Consider the following 20,604-nt stretch of genomic DNA (forward strand, 5'->3'; position numbering starts at 1 on the left):
TGTAACTGTATTTTAATCGGGAAAACATGGAGGTGTTTGGTCGCTTCTAACTTCATCTCTGTTTGGATCCTAATGAATGAATTGGGCTGGCTAAGTGCTATCAAAGTAGCGCCGTGAACCAGAGCCAGTGATTGCAGGCATTGAAACGTGAGAGGTATGTATCAACTCGTCTTAGTTAAGGGAATAACATAGTTTAATATGAAATCACCTTTAATTACCACTGCAAACAATTCCCACACTTTGGTCTTTCAATCGGTGTATTTTGGGGGTTTCCACTCCCCAGTCTTGCTTCTCCCTTACCGCCTACATCTCTATCCTCAAGCAGGCACCTGCGGCGCTCGTGCTGCATCTTTGCGCCAGTCATTCATTTCACTGAAATCAATTAATTAATTAATTTCACTCCAATAGGCTATTTGTTACAACACAAGCTACCTCTGTTAGGCTACAATAAATATTTGTTGGATTTTTTTTTGGAATTCTATGAATCGATTTAGAGTGGTAGAGCTTGAATCGCTCCAAATGAAACGCATGTCTTAGGCCTACAATAAAACGCAGGTAGGCTACAATAAAGTCTAAATTCGAAACATGTCATGTTGGGGGATACTGTAGTTGGATATCCATTACTTTATTATAGAGCACCCCTGGTCAAAATTATGTTTCCAAGCGCATGGACCAACGGTAACTTCTGTTTATTTTGAATTCTTCGAGTATCTTCTTATTATTCACCACATGTAGCAAAAGATGAGGGCTCAAAGAATATACCCTGTGCCCTGTGTTGGCTGTCTTGATGATGACCTTGGTCTCTGGTGCACGTCTTAACAGATCCACGACCGCACGCCGGATCAGGGACACCCGGTAGGCATAGTAGGACAGAGGCAAGGTCGGGAAGTGTCCAAAGATGTTGAGGATGATAACTGTATGCGGTCCACCAGCCATGCCGTCTATCTCGTTACTAATATAATGGATTTCCGCCCAGTTTTGCATCTTGACGGTGTTTCGAGGAGGGCCGTGCGAGCGGTAGTGCAGGTCGATATTGTTCTCCACATCCACCGCCAAATTGGGCCCATTGTTGTAAAGGGTATGTTGGTTCATGAATTTCAGACCTGGGTGGGGAACAAACAATGCTCCATGATATACAGCTTCACTAAACACATCAATATTGTATATTCCATAATTATAAAACTCATTTGCACTGGATAAAATACTCAGTGGCATGTACTTGTGTGAATGTATTCATGAGTGTCAGTTCCTCAATGCCACCATTTGCAGAGAGCTGAAAAGATCAAATCCATGGGGGCTTATACTTTTTATTATTATTGCTTTCAGAGTAACAAGAGGGTCTTCAATTTAATTTTGGTCAGTTGATGTGCATGTTTTAACTGGCTACAGCCTAAAATTAGAGGAGTGGTGATGCTGCAGTTTAACATGTGTGTGGTTGTGCGTCTTGGGCATACATCCTGGACGTCGATTCTACTTTTGAGTTTGAAGAAATGTAATTTCTATAGATTTGAAATGAGATTACTCAATGAGATGGTCTGGGAACCAAACATTCTTTTTCTCCTATTTGGGGCATGGCTTATGAATGCCCAGAGCATTTATTAGCCACTATCAAATGTGTCGGTCGGTAGCACATAGGCTAGCCAGTCGTACCAATTAGCTCATACCAGATGACCTATGGAGAGCGTTTTAATACTGCAAAATGACATTTTTATAATAACACAAATTAACCATACAATTTTCAATAATGATAGGTGTGTAGATTTGAACAAAAGCTGTCCTCCCCCTCCCTTTCTGCAATAGGTTCCCTAGACGAAAATTAGGTCCATGGTTTCCAGACTGTGTAGCAGCGTACTGTAAGTGAAATCACGTGCAAGGCAGCATGGGCATACCCAGGCTATGGCACTCTCTCACCAGGCCAAGTTTGTGCCCTCTCTGTACTCCATCTTTCAGATTTAAAGTGCAATTTTTAATGCTACTGCCATATTTATGTGTGTGTGTGTGTGTGTGTGTATGTATGTATCTTACTTGGCACGTAATCAATGAGGAAGTAAAACCACTGTCTGCTAGTGGAGTCGCCCATTATGTAGATGTGCTTGTCCTTCAGACACTTAGTTGTGTCCACTGCATTAAAGTGACGAGTGGCACACACAAATGATGTCCAAACATCATGCATGTAGAATCCTGCTGGTATGGGTGTGGACATGCCAGGCTTGCAAGCCTCTCTCACTCCTAAAGGTGAGAGAGTATGAGGGGATATGATGAGGGGAGCTTATGGCAGCATGGCATAGATGTACTGTATACAGATCCAGAGAAAAAGGGAAAATATACCAAGAGTGGAGTTGGAGGCAAAGACTCTAACCATGCGTGAATCACCCTTCATCCAACGATTCACATATTGTCTGAAGAAACAAAGAATATGCTATATTTTGTTTCTGATTATGCATACAGCATACATATTTTGCACATTTAAACAACAGCACATCTTGTATGAATTAATGAATAGGAACGGACTTAAAACTTTAAAAAGAATTCATGAGTGGCCCTTTCAGACCAACATACAAAAAAATTTTGTCCTCTTGCCCTACAGTTCTCGAGTTAGAAAACCGTGTTCGCCTTGCTAGCAAGACGGTCAAAATAACATAATATTCATACTACTATTAAAGGAATAGTTCAGAATTTTGGACATAGGACCTCATTTCCAACTTAGCCAGGGTAATATAGGTCGGTGGAGACAGTTTTTAGCGTATTTCATCCGGTCCTTAATTTGCAATGTTCATCTTTGCTGAACTGGTGCTGAGCTAACGCAATTGAACGGTAACATCCAAAACAGTCTACCAGCCCACAGAACACCCGAGAATAATGTTAGGAAGTAAAATTAACCTTGCATCTCAATGATTTATTACATTTTGAGGGACTAGTTTCTCAGCAGCAGCTGAGCGGAATTACTTGGAGCAGCAGATAAATAAACTTGTGTGATTGTCACGAAACCGGCTTCCTCTGGCTTCGTCATTGTTTGAAGAACATTTATCAGAACCAACATTTCTAGATGATGCAGGGAATGGGGTAGGCCTACTGTTATAAATGCATAAAGGTAGCCTATGCCTGCTTTTTACATCCCGACTATTTAATTTAGGTTCTAGGCTAAGCCTACACAGTGAGAGCAACTCAAGTTGGCCAGAATTATGAAATAAGGGCATAAAGGGCATTAATAAGACAACTCCTTAGGAGGGGTTGGGAATGCCTGGGTTGAGTTTGATGATGCATTAGGCCTAGCCTACACATGGATCATCACTATTTGTTTTGTGCTTTTATCCAACTTTGATAACATGCATATAAATATGGAGATTACTTTCTTTTTCGCCTTTTCATTGTTATTATGCCAATCAACTGAGTTGAATGCTGTGCATGTTGTCTTTACACAGGCTACACATATTGCTGTGCATGTTGTCTACACAGCCTATAGCCTACACTTTGCCGATAGGGTAACATTTCTGAGTGATTCTGACACACCCATCATACAAAATAAATCGAACTCAGTCAAAAGCCTGTTGCAAAAGCCAAGTTCAGCGGCCACAACGTTTTGAAACTTTTCCTCCAGTTCCCATTCGGCTTATGTGACATTTGCAACGTTTAATCATCTTTAACATCGTTCATAAACCTTTACTGACCTCAATCACGCAGACCACCTCAGCATCAGCTCCCTGTCTCTCTCCTGCTCCTCACTAACTTCTTGAAACATCTTCGTATCATCTATTCTAGCCAATGAATTCAAAGAGTTTAAATGTCCCCATGCCAAAAACAAATGCTATCCAATGCCATTTAGTTTTCACTCGCAATAAGAAGCAGTTAGCCTGAGTTTGGTTGTTCGATGTTGCCATTTTCCATAACGTTCCATTTAGCTGCCAAAAGCAAATGATATAGACATATAGCCTACAATATCGCCAGGCTGCAATATCACCTTTCCTTCCCCATAGCTAAATGTAGGCAACGTTAAGCAAATAATTACTGATATCAACTTACAATCTCACTATGTCGTTCACTGCGAATTTTGTCCTCTCTTCCGCCCACAGCACAAGAACTTTAAACACGCTCGCCTGCCTACCGCGCCAGAGCGCTATGGCTCTGAGGCATGGGAATCATAACGATACTTTCGTTCAATAAACGGACTTGTATAGTTTGACTCGCTTTCTTGCTGGCTCATGTTAAGTTCATATCTGCACTATTTTTTTAGTTTTATTTTTTTTAAATCCGACCCAAAATTAGAGGGGGGCTTGGGATTATTTTAGGGGGGCTGAAGCCCACCCAAAATGGACCTAGATACGCTTCAGCCCCCCTAAAATAATCCCAAGCCCCCCTCTAATTTTAGGTCGGATTTATGAAGACGCCTTTTATAGTTATTGCACGTCTCCATGATCTGACAACATGTTGCGCCCGGTAGGTTAATTGGATCATGGCATAGTCTACATGCCACACGATTTCCAGCGCTACACGGAGGAGAAAGGCCCGTGCACTACAGTAAAGCAGTTTTTCAGTCCTTGAACATTCATGCACGAACCGTATGGGACACACACGGAATGGCCACAGGACTTTCGCGAAGACATGCTTCCATTTGCTACACCATGCACAACCCGGAAGTAGGCCATGCCTCCGAAAAAATCCGCAAAAGAGTTTGCAACTGATGAGGAATACGTTACTGTCAGTGTCCTTACAGAAATGCTAGAACAGCAGAAAGTTTTCTTTAAAGACATGATGGATCTCCAGGAAAGGAACTTTAAAACGTTCCTGCAACTAATTATGGAGACAACAAACAAGCGAGTCGACGACCTCTTAAAAGACTTCACGGATTACAAACATAGCCTGGAATACACACAAACTCAGGTGGATAATCAGAAAAAGTCCTGTGACGAGATTGCAACTCTTTGCAGAGATGCGCGCAAAGATATAAACACGGTTTGCGAATCTGCACTGTCACTTGATGGTAAAGTTGACAACCTCGAGGGGCAATCCAAAAGGAACAACATCATTATTGATGGCATTCCGGAATCTACACGTGAGAACTGGGATGTAACAGAGAACAAGGTTCGTCGGATTCTAGCCGAAAAATTGGAAATGGACGAGAAACGGATCGAGTTGGAGCGAGCCCACCGGATGGGTGACCCGCCAGCAGAAGGAGAACGACACAGATCGATCGTCGTCAAGTTCTTAAGATGGAAGGATAAGGAGGCTGTTATGGCGAGAGCAAACAAGCTAAAAGGCACGAACATCTACCTTAACGAGGACTACTCTGAAGCCGTTAGGCTGAAACGAAAGGAACTCATCCCAATTATGAGAGCTGAAAGACTCAAGGGAAACATTGCCTACATTCGCTATGATAGACTCATTGTCCACCCTCCCTCCCAAAAGACTGTTGGAGTCGGAGGGGAAACATCTGGCAAGACCACAGGTTCGTAACTGCAGGCGCGCAAGTACACGCACTCTGGACTGTAGCCTACTGAGCCTTATCTTCATTCATGTCAATGTCAACACTTCCCAAGAAAGGGCTAAAAATAGCCCATGTGAACATATGTAGCTTACGAAACAAAGTTCAAGACATCCATAACCTGCTGACGACTGATAAAATTCATATGCTAGCCATCTCTGAAACTCACCTAGATAATACATTTGATGATGCTACAGTGGAGATACAGGGATACAGCATTTACAGAAAGGACAGAGATATGTATGGGGGAGGAGTTGCTATGTACACTCAGAGCCACATACCTGTTAGGCTCAGAAGGGATCTTATGTCATGTGATGTTGAAATGCTATGGTTACAGGTTCATCTACCCCACTTAAAACCTATATTGCTAGGGTGCTGTTATAGGCCACCAAGTTCTAGCAGTCAGTATCTTGATAATCTGTGTGAAATGTTTGAAAGAGCATGTGACGAAAACAGAGAAATCTATGTACTGGGAGACCTAAACATTAATTTTCTTGCATCAAGTTGTCCTTTGAAAAAGAAAATTCTTAGTATCACCAGTGTCTGCAATCTTGTTCAGGTTATTAACCAACCAACCAGAGTGTTCACTAACAAGAACGGAACTGTATCATCCACATGCATTGATCACATTTACACCAATGCTGTTGAACTCTGCTCAAAAGCCATATCTGTTTCCATTGGTTTTAGCGATCATAATTTAGTGGCCATATCTAGGAAGGCTAAAGTTCCAAAGGCCGGGCCAAAAATTGTATATAAAAGATCTTACAGGGGTTTCTGTTGTGACTCATATGTGAATGATGTTAAAAATATTTGTTGGTCTAATGTCAGTAAACAAAGAGATCCAGATACTGCGCTTAATGTCTTCACTGAACTGTTGGTTCCAGTTATGGATAAACATGCACCTGTTAGGAGACTAACTGTAAGAGCTGTTAGGTGTCCCTGGGTTGATGATGAATTAAAAGAATGCATGGCTCAGAGAAGTGAAGCAAAAGAAGTGTCGAAAAGGTCAGGCTGTACATCTGATTGGCAAGTATATTGTAAACTGAGGAACTATGTCACTAAAATGAATAGAAAGAAGAAGAAATCGTATTATGGATCAATGATAAATAACATAAAACATGATGGAAAGAAACTATGGGGCACCCTAAATGACATCATGGGCAGAAAGAGCAACTCGGCTCCATTTTTTATTGAAGTTGAAGGGTCTTTCATAACTAAACCTATGGATATTGCCAATTATTTTAATGACTATTTTATTAGCAAAGTTTGTAAACTTAGGCAGGAAATGCCAACACCACACAGTGAGCCATTGTATTCATGTATACAAAACGAAATAATGTATGACAAGAACTGTTCTTTTGAATTCTGCAAAGTGACCATAGAAGAAGTGAGAAAACTTTTATTGTCTATCAGTAATGAGAAACCACCAGGTATTGATAACCTGGATGGGAAGTTATTGAAGATTGTAGCGGACTATATTGCCACTCCTGTATGCTACATCTTTAATCTTAGTCTTGATAGTAATATGTGCCCTCAGAATTGGAAAGAGGCTAAGGTAATCCCTCTACCTAAAAATGCCCGTGCTGCCTTTACTGGCTCAAATAGCCGACCGATCAGCTTGTTACCTGTTCTAAGCAAACTGCTGGAAAAAATTGTATTTAGTCAGATACAATGTTACCTGTCACTGAACAACTTGACAAGCAACTACCAGCATGCTTACAGGGAAGGACACTCAACCTCCACAGCGCTCACGCAAATGACGGATGATTGGTTAAAAGATATGGATCAACAGAATATTGTTGGAGCAGTACTATTAGACTTTAGTGCTGCCTTTGATGTAATTGATCATAGCTTACTATTGAAAAAACTCAAGTGTTATGGCTTTACTCCATCTGCCATAGCATGGATAGAAAGTTATCTAACCAATAGGACACAGAAAGTTATCTTTAATGGAAGCCTCTCAAATGCACAACATATACATTGTGGGATTCCGCAAGGTTCTTCACTTGGACCATTGCTCTTCTCCATTTTTACAAATGATCTCCCACTTGTTTGTAAGAAAGCCTGTGTGTCTATGTATGCAGATGATTCAACTCTCTATATGTCTGCACAAACAGTTGAGGAAATCACCTCAGCCCTCAACAAAGAGTTGCAGGAGGTTTTCAAATGGATCTCTGATAACAAACTTGTCCTGAACATATCTAAAACCAAGAGTATTGTATTTGGAACAAAACACTCATTAAGCTCTAAGCCCCAACTCAATTTAGTACTGAACAATGTTGCGGTTGAGCAAGTACAAGAAATAAAGCTCCTGGGGGTAAACTTAGACTGTAAACTGTCATGGTCAAGGCATATAGATTTATTGGCGCAAAAGATGGGGAGGAACATATCTGTAGTCAAAAGATGCTCTTCCTTTTTAACACCTCATCTGACCAAACAGGTCCTACAAACCCTGGTCTTGTCACAGTTAGACTACTGTTCCGTGGTCTGGTCAGGTACCACAAAAATTAATCTAGGGAAGCTTCAGCGGGTACAAAATAGAGCAGCAAGGCTTGCCCTTAAATGCACACAGAGAGCCAATGTAAAAAACATGCATGACCAACTCTGCTGGCTGACAGTTGAGGCGAGGTTGAAAGCATCGCTTCTTTCTTTTATAAAGACCATAAATATACTAAACAAACCAGACTGTTTGTTTAGACAGCTCACACTTAGTTCCAATGTTCACACATACCCCACTAGACATGCTACTAGTGGTAACTACACAATTCCACTAATCAAAACAACACTGAAACAACGCACAGTGCTATGTAGAGCTATGGTTGAATGGAACTACCTCCCAGATCAGATATCAAAAATCCAGAGCAAAGTTAGTTTCAAAAAACAAGTAAAGCAGCACCTTATGGTTGATTGCACTAAATCCTAGTATGTACAGTAGCCTACTGGTTTTTATTAACTCACATGCACTTTTTCCTTTTTGTCACTTCATCTCTTGTTGAGGTTTGTCTGTGTTGTGTGTTGGTGGCTTAGTTAGTCATTATTTTTCTGTTTTTCTTTTATTTGTTTGTTTTTTTATATATGTTGTCTTGTTGATTTCTTGTTTGTTATAGTGTGCGGACCCCAGGAAAAGTATTTTCTTTTCCTGTTTTTATATCTGTTGTGTTGTATGTTGATTTCTTATTTGTATGTTGATTTTCTTGTCTATTATATGTTGTGTGTGGACCCCAGGAAGAGTAGCTGGTGCTTTTGCATCAGCTAATGGGGATCCAAATAAAATCAAATAAAATCAAAAAAACCAGACGAGCGAGCTGTTTTTTTCTGCATGTGTGCGAGCAGCATGTACTGTATATACGCTCCACTTCCGTTGTCGATTGAATGGGAAAGGTTATCGGAGCCAAAGGCTAAAAGTTAACCAGCTAGGCCTAACTTAACCCTGTCATGCACGCATTATGAAAAAAACATTCTAGATTTTTTTAGTATTGATTTTATTACTCTATATGAGCGCAATATTGAAAATCAGTTGGAATTTTTTTAAAATCTGCTTTTATATAGAAGTTATGTTACTGTCCACGTATGTGCGCAACAAAGGGGTAAAAAATAATAAAATGTAATGACAGAAAATGTGGAAACTATGGCCCTCTACTTCTTCCATACTACCCACCCAGCCCTCTACTACCCCCATACTACCCACCCACCTCTCTACTACCTCCATACTACCCGCCCACCCCTCTACTACCTCCATTATTACTCACTGACCCTCACCCACCCCTCTACTACCCCCATATTACCCACCTCTACTACCACCACTACCCAACCACCCCTCTACTACATCATACTACCCACCCCTCTACTACTAACCCACCCACCCCTCTAGTACCCTCATACCCACCCCTCTACTACCCACCCACCCCTCTACTACCCCCATATTACCATACCACCTTGGCATTACCACATGTAATTAGGTCATTATTTATAAATATGTTTACCAAATGTTTGTTTCTTTGTAATTTAAAGCAGTTAAAATCATATTTGAAAAAAAAAATCTACAAAATCTATTGAATCTATTAAATCTATTTGCCCATTTAACTCCTCTGTTGCGCAACGTCCACATACGTGGACAGTTGCTTTTTAGGATCTACAAACTCTATTTTACATCCGATTTAATTTCTGAAAACATAGAGTTGTTCAACACACTCTCCTGTACAGCATAATATTTTTTTTACATGATTTTGCCTTCTTGAGTACTAACTTTTTACAGATATGCCTGGAGCATTCAGCATAATGGCCATTACCTCTTTCCTGGCGCTTGCGCACGCAGCGACTGGCAGTGAGTGAGTTTGGCGTCCGTTCTGTTTAGCTGTTTTTTTCTGTTGTACACGTCGTTAAGTGTTCCGAAATCGGTCAAAGTTTTGTGTTTGTCACCCAGCACCGAATCCATCGGGCCATCCAAAAAAAATGGAACTTTTCTGTATGATTTTAACCTGGATTATCATAACATGCCTGCTCTTTGCCCACGACTCAAAGCAGGCCGCAACCCAAACAAGACTTTGGTACAGCAGGGATCAACTACTCCAATTTAGATCTGGTAGCCTACAAACTACATCAGATGCAGCACTACAGTTACCGGACTACATACAAAAGGATTATAAACCCGAACCCTCGACATGGCAGAGGAAAAAGAGGAAGCGGGGCAAACGCGGAGGCGTCCGTGTTCGCATGAGAAAGCAGTGTTTGAGAAGGACTCCCCTGCCCACAATGATATTGGGGAATGTGCAGTCCCTAAGAAACAAGATCGATGAGTTACAAGGAAATGTCAGACTACAGAAGGATTTTCGGGAATGCTGCGTCTTGGCCTTCACAGAAACCTGGCTGTCCAACCGAGACCAGGACCACGACTTGTGGATTGATGGCTTTGGATCACCTGTTCGAATGGATAGAGACATCAGCGCAACGGGGAAGACACTCGGCGGCGGGGTATGTGTATACCTAAATAAACGCTATTGTTCATCTGTGACTGTTAGAGAAAACATCTGTCTGCCCGATGTTGAGCTCCTGTCTGTGTCGGTTCGCCCATTCTATTTACCACGGGAGTTCCCGCAAATCTTCATAACAATTGTGTACATCCATCCGAAGGCAAACGCCTCCACTGCCTGCACTGTTATCTCCGATGTTGTTCGAAAACTACAGTCACTCTCGCCCGACGCTCCAAACTTCATCCTTGGAGACTTCAATCATGTCACCTTGAAAAAGTCACTGGGAGATTTCTACCAGTACGTTACCTGCCCTACCAGGCGAGGTAAGACACTGGACCTCTGTTATGGCACAGTGAAGGACGCGTATAAATCGGTGTCACTGCCACCCCTTGGCTCTGCGGATCATAATTGCATCCAACTCCTCCCCACGTACAGAACTGTTTTGAGAAGTGAGCATGTGCAAACAAAGGTTATTAATGAATGGACTGAGGAATCAGTTATGTGCCTTCAGGAATGCTATGACTACAGATTGGGACCTTTTTAAAGAATGTAATGATTTGGATGAAATTACAGATGTGACTTGTTCATATATTGCCTTTTGTAGGGATATGATCATACCGTGTAAACAAATTAAGATTTACCCTAATAACAAGCCATGGGTGAATAGGTCGATAAAAGATTGTTTATGGAGGAAAAGGCAGGCACACAAGCACGGTAACTCTTCTGAACAATATGCAGCTAACAAGGATCTTAAAATTGAGATATCTAAAGCAAAACAAAGATACAAGTCCAAGCTCGAAGAAAAAATGTCTGAAAATAACCTTGGCTCCGCATGGTCTTGTATGAAAACTATAGCGGGTATCCAGAATAAAAGTAACAGTAGCCATGTCTCCCTAGAGGGTTTTAAATCTGACAATGACCTTGCCAATGATTTGAACTGTTTTTATACCCGTTTTGACAAGTTTGACTTTACACAGGAGGTTCAAGAACTCCAACACAAACTTAAAGACAGTCAGCACATCAATATTACATGTAGTGATGTTGAAAATGTCTTTCGTAAGACAAAAGTGAATAAAAGCTGTGGACCAGATAACATCTGTGGGCGTGTAATTAAGTTATGCACAAGTGAACTGAGTCCAATATTTCAATTTATTTTTAATAAATCTCTACAGACACAACACGTACCCAAAGTTTGGAAAGATGCTGTAGTGGTTCCTGTCCCTAAATGTAGCAAATCCAAAACTCTGAATGATTTTAGACCCATTGCTTTAACATCGATTTTAATGAAAAATTTTGAAAAGCTGATTAGGTGTGAAATTCTAAGGAATACCGAACATGTGTTGGATCCCATGCAGTTTGCTTATAGGCCAAACAGGGGAGTAGAAGATGCCACTCTTACCATACTCCACACACTTCTCAAACATCTTGAGGGAAGTGGCTCCCATGCCCAGATTCTTTTTGTTGATTTCTCATCAGCTTTTAATACGATCCAACCACATATTTTAGCCAATCGTCTTCTTGAACAATTTGATTTAAGTTTTAATCTTGTTGGTTGGATTTTGGACTTTTTAACAAACAGGACTCAGAGAGTCAGGGTCAATGAGGTTTTGTCTGGTCAGCTCTGTTCCTCCACAGGCTCACCACAAGGCTGTGTCCTCTCACCTCTCTTATTCATCTTGTACACAAACATGTGTCAAAGTAAATTTGTAAACAGGACCATCATCAAGTACGCTGATGACTCTGTCATTGTTAGCTTGTTAAATAAAAATGAAAGAGGTCATGGGCCAATAATCACAGATTTTATCCAGTGGTGTGAGGAATCACACCTACAACTAAATATATCCAAAACAAAGGACATGCATATTGACTTTGGAAAAAATCCAAGATATGAGGACACTACCATAAAAGGTCAAACTGTGGAACAAGTGAAATCCTACAAATATCTAGGGACAATTATTGACTCTAAACTAAATTTCCAAGACAACTGCGAAGCCATATGTAAGAAGGGGCAACAGCGTCTGCATTGTCTAAGGAAACTGTCAAGATTTAATGTGGATAAGACCATGATGTCACTGTTCTACCGTTCTTTTATAGAGTCAATAATGTCCTTTTCACTTGTAGCATGGTTTGGGCATGTTTCAGTACCATTTAAAAATCGTCTATGTCAAATTGTCAAATGGTCAAGTAAACTAATTGGCGAGCCACAGTTATACCCCCCAACTCTATATGGAAAACAACTACAGCGAATAGCTGTGGCTATCTTGAATGATGACCTACATCCCCTGAATCGTGAATTCCAGTACCTTCCCTCTGGACGGAGGCTAACAGTCCCAGGTTGTAGGACCTCAAGATATAAAAACAGCTTTGTTCCAGCTGCAATTATTTTGCTAAACAAGCTGTAAAATGGATATCTGTAACCTTTAAGCATTCTCTCCTTAAAATACAGTGTAAAGCTATTTTGCATAACATCTGCACAAAGCACTTTAGGTCATGTACCATCCAGTAGCCATGTTTGCACAATAATTGCACAAAGCACTTTGGTCATGTACTGCAGTTTTGCACAACATAAGCACAAAGCACTTTTGGTCAACCTTATTTGCACAACTGCACAAAGCACTTTTGATATGTATAGCTTACATGAAAATAACTGTAAATTATGCTGGTCATGTACTGTAGCCCATGTGTACAAACAACTCTATAAGTCAACAATGCAATACTGTTTGTCCATATGTTTGTGTGTATGTGCTTGTGGTTACCTAAGTCATTCGTCAATGTCTGTTCCATTTGGTTTACCCCAATGTGCATGTCTACTGTATGTGTTGTCTTGTAAGGATGTCAATTCTCTCTCTAACTGCAACCTAGTTTACCCACGGGTACCAATAAAGTAACCTGAACCTGAATTACTGTCACTCATGTTGAATTGATGATGTCATCAAGCAGTCAATATTCCAAATATAAGATGATACATATTGTTAATATATTGCCATGGACCTACTAAAACTGCCCTGAAGTGGATTGGTGTATATCAACATGATAAATAAGTAGAAAACAGAGTTAAAGTTACTGTCCACGCATGTGGACGTTGCGCATGAAAGGGTTAAGGTATCACCACCAATATCAAGTTAATGTTAATGTAGTTAAGGCTACAGATTGTTGTCTACATACATTCTTAAAATGGTTCTTGTCTATAGTTGCTGTAGTCTGTGAGACTCCCCCTGGTGGAATAATTATGGGTAGTACTAATTTTAGAGAAGTAATAGAGATTGAAAACGTGACGTAAAACGCAACACATTTTGGGAATCGGTGGCCCTAAACTTAAGTTGTTTTACTGACGTGCGGGAACAACGAAGTGCAGTTGTCGAAATGCAGTTTACCTGCTGTGTTATAAAATTCAATAGGGTAACATGAAGCTTATCTTTTATCGTTTTCCAGCGTGGAAAAATAATAGTACACACCATGTTTCAGAGGTGACAAAAGGGCAAGGAATGGCATGGATAGCATTAGTAAGGAAGCGCAAGATTATGTTCTGTTTTTCACACATTTTTTTCACGCTTAGTTTTCATTATTATCATGCCAGATCATAGACCCAGAACACTAGTTTACATGGGCTGGCATCAGGCGAGCCAAACATACCCATAATTCTTTGTGATTTGATGAAGTTGGTCGCATGTCTTAGCGATCTCTATTACACTGTATAAATACTTGGGTGCAAGGTTATTTCTTATTCTATAAACTAAATATAGTTTGAGTTGTGAAACCCTCTCTTCCACTTTGAGCCACCAAAGTCTGGAGAAATGTTCAGGAAGAAGATGAGTTCTTGGATGGAGTTGAAGTATCACTCTGATTAGTTTATTTTGACAGATCCGTAGCTTGTTGAGACCTCTAGTAGTTCCAGTGAACTACTAGAATTTTTAAGGTGTAAGAGGCTGGATATTCTTAGGAATTTAGTCCTTTGACTGACCTTTGACATTACTTTTTGAGCCATACCCTCCCCTGACAGTTTGTTGTCTAGTATACAGCCCAAGTAAGTGACTGATTCCTTGGCCATAATTTCAACATCCTCTACGACTACCCTAAATTCCAAACAGTTTTTCAGTTGGCCCTTGGACCCAAAAAGAATAGACTCTGTTTTGCCTAGGTGAAGGGACAGCTTGTTGTCTACCAACCGATCCCTGAGGTTAAGAAGCTCTAAACTAAGGAGCCTTTCTACTTCTGATTTATCTTTATGAGCAACTAGAATAGCTGAGTCATCTGCAAATAAAAACAAGTTACATATGGCTGACTGCTTATCATTAACATACTGTATAACAAAAAGAAAAGAGGACCTAAAACACTGCCCTGGGGAACTCCACAAGTTAATTTAAGTTGAGTGGACAAGGTCCCTTCCACATCTACCACCTGTTCGCTTCCAACCAGGTATGATTTCCCATTGGAGTGATGAGTGAGAGAAACCCAAAGCTTTGAGCTTAATTAAAATTATATCATGCTGAACTGTATCAAAGGCTTTTTGGAGGTCTATTAGTACCATGCCACAAAAGTTCCCCTCTTCCACCTCTTTCCTAATAAAGTCTGTCAGATAAAGCAGACAGTTATCAGTGGAATGGGCTTTTCTAAAACCAGATTGAAAGTCAAATAAAAGGTTCTGCTCTACTAAGTAACTGTCTATCAAGTCATAGATAATCCTTTCAACAAATTTTGATATTGAACACAGGATAGATACAGGGTGGAAGTTTCCAGGATCAGATTTGGGCCCTTTTTTACATAAAGGTATCACTCTTGCCACCTTAAGTTCATTGGGGAAATTATTGTTTTCAATGGATACATTAATAAAATAGCTTATGACAGGAGTGATTATTTTCAGCAGCATCCCTGAGAAATCTAGCAGGGATGTTGTCAAAACCGGTAGCCTTAGAAGGATTCAGACTTTTTTTTTTAAGTACCAACTCCTCTGTTACTTGTTTAAAATAAAAAGTATTTGGTTGGACTCCCTTTTCTTCATAAAACGTATATATACCCTTTGTGGGTCACTAAAACACCAGATGTAAGTGGAAGCTTCTGCACCAGATTACTTATTACTAATTGTTGTAAAGAAACTATTAAAAGTATTTGCCACCAATTTTTTGTCATACGATATGGACCCATTCATATCTAGGCCTATTTTACCTTGGAAATGCAGTTCAAATAACTAGTACATAACAACACACTTAGCACCAGGTGACCGCTGCAACATAAGGACTGGATGAAATACACTGAGAACTGTCTCCACCGACCTTTATCCCGCCGCCTAAGTTGGAAATGAGGCCCTATGTCCAAAATTCCGAACTTTTCCTTTAAAATAAGGAATTGATAGGAACCGGAAACAATTCAGTTTTAAATGATACACAACCCTACTCACTTGCCCATGACTCTCGCCTTAGATTTAAAATCAAAATAAGGAGTCAATAGGAACCGGACAACAATGCAATATAAAATGATACCCAACTCTACTCACTTGTCCATGATTTTCTTCTCAAGGCCTGTCATGTGATTCTTGTAAGCACCTAAACTGTAGTACACCAGGGTATTGCATGGCAGAGTTGGGGGTTTGCGACACTGCCACGTCAGCCCTGTACGGACGTCTGGGTACTCACAGCAGCAGTTCCCTTCGCCAGACAGCATCACCCCATCCCATTTGATGTTGCAGACCACCTTCTCCACCAATTTAGCACCCATGTGGTTCTTGCCCACAAAAAAACCATAGTAGACAACGCGGTCAGGGTCTGTGTCCCTGTTTCGCTTGAGGATCTGCACACCCTCACTTGATTGAAGAAGGCAGACCCCTACCGACGCTTCGCCTACCCATGGCAGGGTAAACCGTGCCGTGTAGGTGCCATTCTGGTGGTCCAGAACCTCTCCAAACACACTAGCCTACCATTCATGGGAAAGAGGAAATGAAGAGTTGGATTCCAAAACGCTATACTGTATATCCATTTTAAAAACATTAAAAACATTAAAAAGTAATGTTATTTAATTGTGTATTTCAGGTAATATCAATAAAAATGCAGTTGTTTGGTTTTGATTGAGTAAAGATAAATCAACTAAACATAAACCAATACAGTTTCACTGTAAGTACTTGCAAAACAAAATATGAAAAAAATATTTATGAAAATTCATTAAAATGGTGGATATAGCGTTTTGGAACCAAACTCTTCAAATATTACTTATTAATAGTTAATTAGAGATAAACATTTTCTTCTCTGGATATATAAGACCATGACAAAATCCCAATGTGTTAACTTAGTCAACCAGCTGAAAATTAAAGGCAGGGCTCCATTTGTGCTGGAGCATAGACCTCTGAAGTTCACCTGCAAGAAGGCCATCTGCCATCTGCCATCTGTTCCCTATGGGGTCATTCCGTGTCAAATCACCCAATTTCAGCTACATTTGGAAAGTGACCCTCTCCAAAAAAATCTGAAATAAATCACAGGTGTTTGTAGACTAAACCTATGCATAAATCTTAAATAGTATATCTGGATCACTAATGGTTTAAAAACTACAGCCCTTTGAAGCTTCAAGTCATTTTAAGCATTGTGGTGAACAATCCTTTTTGGTCAACTTGCAATGTTATTGGTTCTTTTGGCATTTCACACACATCAGTGAAACTATGTGAATGGAAGCACATTTTCCTGTTGAATTAAGAAATCTAATCAGATGAGACGTGTCTTGTGTAATTTCCCCTCTGCAAAGCTCTGAAAATGGCTATAAATTCATTATTTGAAAAGACATCATCACTTTTGAAGGCTTCTCATTCGAAAGGTATGTGCCACAAATTTCATCAGGTTTTTTTCCCACTCATATATGGACTATAAGGTCATGTCCATGCATCAACTTTGGTTTTAATCATTGTCATATTGTCAGAGCATTTTGTTTTAATTGGGCTTGATTTTCAAAAAGCCAATTTTCGTCCTATCATTTCACCATGTGGACAGTTAACAGGATTTTTTTTAATTTTACCATATCACATTCTGTATGTGAGGATCATCTGTCCAAAATTTGGGCTTGTTGCTGAGTTTCTTTATTGGATTTATGATTTTTGGAAAATATTCTCTATAAATCCACTGAACTTGCACTGGATCTGCAGTACCACTTTGCACCACAAGTCAATGGAAGAGGAAGAAAGTCACTTGTTTGCTGCACATATCCAATCTAAACACACATTTTATGGTTCATAGTTGAATTGCTCCAAGTAATTATTGCAACATGAACAACATACTACTCATAAATAAATCTTATTTAGAGAAAATAAGCGGATCAAGCAAATTATACACACATAAGACTGACTGGTCATCATACATGCAGCAAGAGGATTTAGCATAATTGCCATCTTTGGCAGTTCCCACTGATATAGATAAAGAATGATGGGGCGGCAACAATAGGATAGAATATCCAGTGTTAGTTAGATCAGTGGGAATGAGCCTGGAGGACCTTCCTCCAGAGTTGAGGAGAGAGGTTGAGAAGGGGCCTATATGCTTGGTATGCAGTCCTCTGTGAGAGATAAAGAGCATCAAGGTGGATCAGTGGTTTGTCTCCATGGGAAAGTGGGAAAATGAATGTCATGAAGGAACATTAAAAAGGGGGAGTTTCTAAAATTCAGTGCATTGCCGGATGCAGAAAAAAGTATTGTTTCAGTTGAGATCAGGTATTTTAAAAAGATACTTGATGAATTATCTCCTTTTCATGAATGCGTCTTGGATCCAGGAATAGCGTTTTGAGCCCTCATACCTTTTGATGAATACTTTTATGTGATGGAAACATGCATGGTCATCTTCATCAAGTGAAATACCTGCTCAAAACTGCATCTGACGCTTTTTCTGCATCTGACAATGCACTGAATTCTAGAAACCCCATTTTAATTGAATATGTTCATGACTTTCATTTTCCAACTTCTATGGTGGTGTAGAAAACTGTTACAAAGATGGCAAGCTAAATCCTCTTGCTGCATGTATGATCAGTCAGTCTTATGTGTGTATATTTTGCTTGATCCGTTTATTTAGCTAAATACGATGTATTTATGAGTAGTATGTTGTTCATGTTGCAATCATTACTTGGAGCAATTCAACTATGAACCATAAAATGTGTGTTTAGATTGGATATGTGCAGCAAACAAGTGAATCTCTTACTCTTCCATTAACTTCCATTGTATTAAAAGAGCACCCCATGTGGTGCAAAGTGGTACTGCAGATCCAATGCAAGTTCAGTGGATTTATAGAGAATATTTTCCAAAAATCATATCTCCAATAAAGAAACTCAACAACAAGCCCACATTTTGGACATATGATCCTCACAAAATGATAGGACGAAAATGGGCTTTTTGAAAATCAAGCCCAATTAAAACCAAATGCTCTGACAATATGACAACGATTACAACCAAAGTTAATGCATGGACATGACCTTATAGTCCATATATGAGTGGGAAAAAAACCTGATGAAATTTGTGGCACATACCTTTCGAATGAGAAGCCTTCAAAAGTGATGATGTCTTTTCACATAATGAATTTATAGCCATTTTCAGAGCTTTGCAGAGGGGTAATTACACAAGACACGTCTCATCTGATTAGATTTCTTAATTCAACAGGAAAATGTGCTTCCATTCACATAGTTTCACTGATGTGTGTGAAATACCAAAAGAACCAATAACGTTGCAAGTTGACCAAAAAGGATTGTTCACCACAATGCTTAAAATGACTTGAAGCTTCAAAGGGCTGTAGATTACCATTAGTGATCCAGGTATACTATTTCAGATTTGTGCATAGGTCTAGTCTACAAACACCTGTGATTTATTTCAGATTTTTTCGGAGAGGGTCACTTTCCGGCACTGGGTGATTTGACCCTATGGCAAGATAGCTCTGGGGTAGCAAAAATCTAAGTGGTCGTCCCGACGTACCAAAGATCACAGCACTTGCAGGCAGATTCAAAATCCCCATATTATTTTCACAAGATACCGAATCTCCTTATATGGGTAAAGCATCTTTTTTGTAGATAAACCTCCGAGGTCTGTGCTGAAACATGCTCTGGGATCTCCCATATTAGGAGCTATTTGATCAAATCCAGCATCTCCCTTGTATTACTCTACTCCGTTGGCTCACTCAAAAATGATGTCAAAATTCAGGACATGAGCTAAAACATGTTAAGAGATTAACACTGAATCTATAACTGTTAGGTGTCCAGTGTTTATGATGTGTGAGTCATGAATGGATCAGTACTTTCAAATTGGCTATAGTTCGTAGAACAATATATTGCGTGAACTGTCCATCAATGTCAAGCATACAGTAAATAATACAGGATCACAGGCAAACAAGACATCAGTATCTCAAACTCATTGTGTTTTAGGGTAACCTATTATATATAGCTGCTCAGATTCATCAGAGATTACTTTGCTCTGTTGTACTCTGTGTAGGGGTGTATACATTCTATGATAGGCTGAGTTTATGATTAAAGGTACACTATGTAAGATTTTTACCTTAATAAAACATCTACAAAGCCAATTTGAAAACATCTCTTGAGAATTGTGAAACATTACCTTATCCAGATGTAAGTCTTGGAGATAGATTTTGCCTGTCCCTACAACAAAAGCATTTTCATTGTGTACAAGGGGAACAAGCCATGAGAAGTTGGCTTTACAATGGCAAAGTAAAATATAGGTATATTGCGACTCTGGGGGGAGATTTAATGTAGCAAAACATATCTGTGACTACTTAGTATTATTGTCATTATTTAGATTAGTAAAGTTTTAGAGAATACAAAAATTGCAACAACTAAATGCATGTTGCAATTATATGCCATGGTTCATAACTTATTTGCGGCTTACATACTGTATCAAAGATAAACATATATCCTGAAGTGGCTCTGAACATTTCACCAAACAGTATAGCTTTTGGGTATTTTCCTGACTCAAGAGCTCCCCGTAGAGTCATGGAATATTGATGTTTTTTTGCTGTTGTACCTCTCATACCTTGAGCTCTTCCCCCTGGACACAGTGCATGTGCATTTGTTTCTGAGCTGAAAGACTAGCAACAGACGAAGACAAACTCTAAAGATCCTACTATCTTATTATTTAAAGATCCATGTCTACTGACCACGTAATGTTTCACAATTCTTGTGAGACGTCTCAGACTT

The 20,604-nt window shown here is 39.7% G+C and overlaps 1 protein-coding gene across 2 annotated transcripts in view; it reads right to left on the reverse strand.

Annotated features, from left to right (window-relative positions):
* Positions 1-20,604, reverse strand: part of LOC134062506 (NXPE family member 3-like) — a 28,306-nt gene that overhangs the window by 3,446 nt on the left and 4,256 nt on the right. The window contains exons 4-7 of one of the 2 annotated variants that reach the window (XM_062518528.1): positions 15,941-16,356; positions 2,329-2,399; positions 2,026-2,229; positions 763-1,103 (exon numbers count right to left, since the gene is read on the reverse strand). In XM_062518528.1, the coding sequence (XP_062374512.1) occupies positions 763-1,103; positions 2,026-2,229; positions 2,329-2,399; positions 15,941-16,356 (1,032 nt within the window). Of the gene's footprint in view, positions 1-726; positions 1,104-2,025; positions 2,230-2,328; positions 2,400-15,940; positions 16,357-20,604 lie in introns of both variants that reach the window. The other variant, XM_062518527.1, reaches the window with a different exon arrangement.

This window comes from Sardina pilchardus, chromosome 17 (assembly GCF_963854185.1).
Source record: "Sardina pilchardus chromosome 17, fSarPil1.1, whole genome shotgun sequence".
In the NCBI taxonomy this organism is placed as follows: domain Eukaryota; kingdom Metazoa; phylum Chordata; class Actinopteri; order Clupeiformes; family Clupeidae; genus Sardina; species Sardina pilchardus.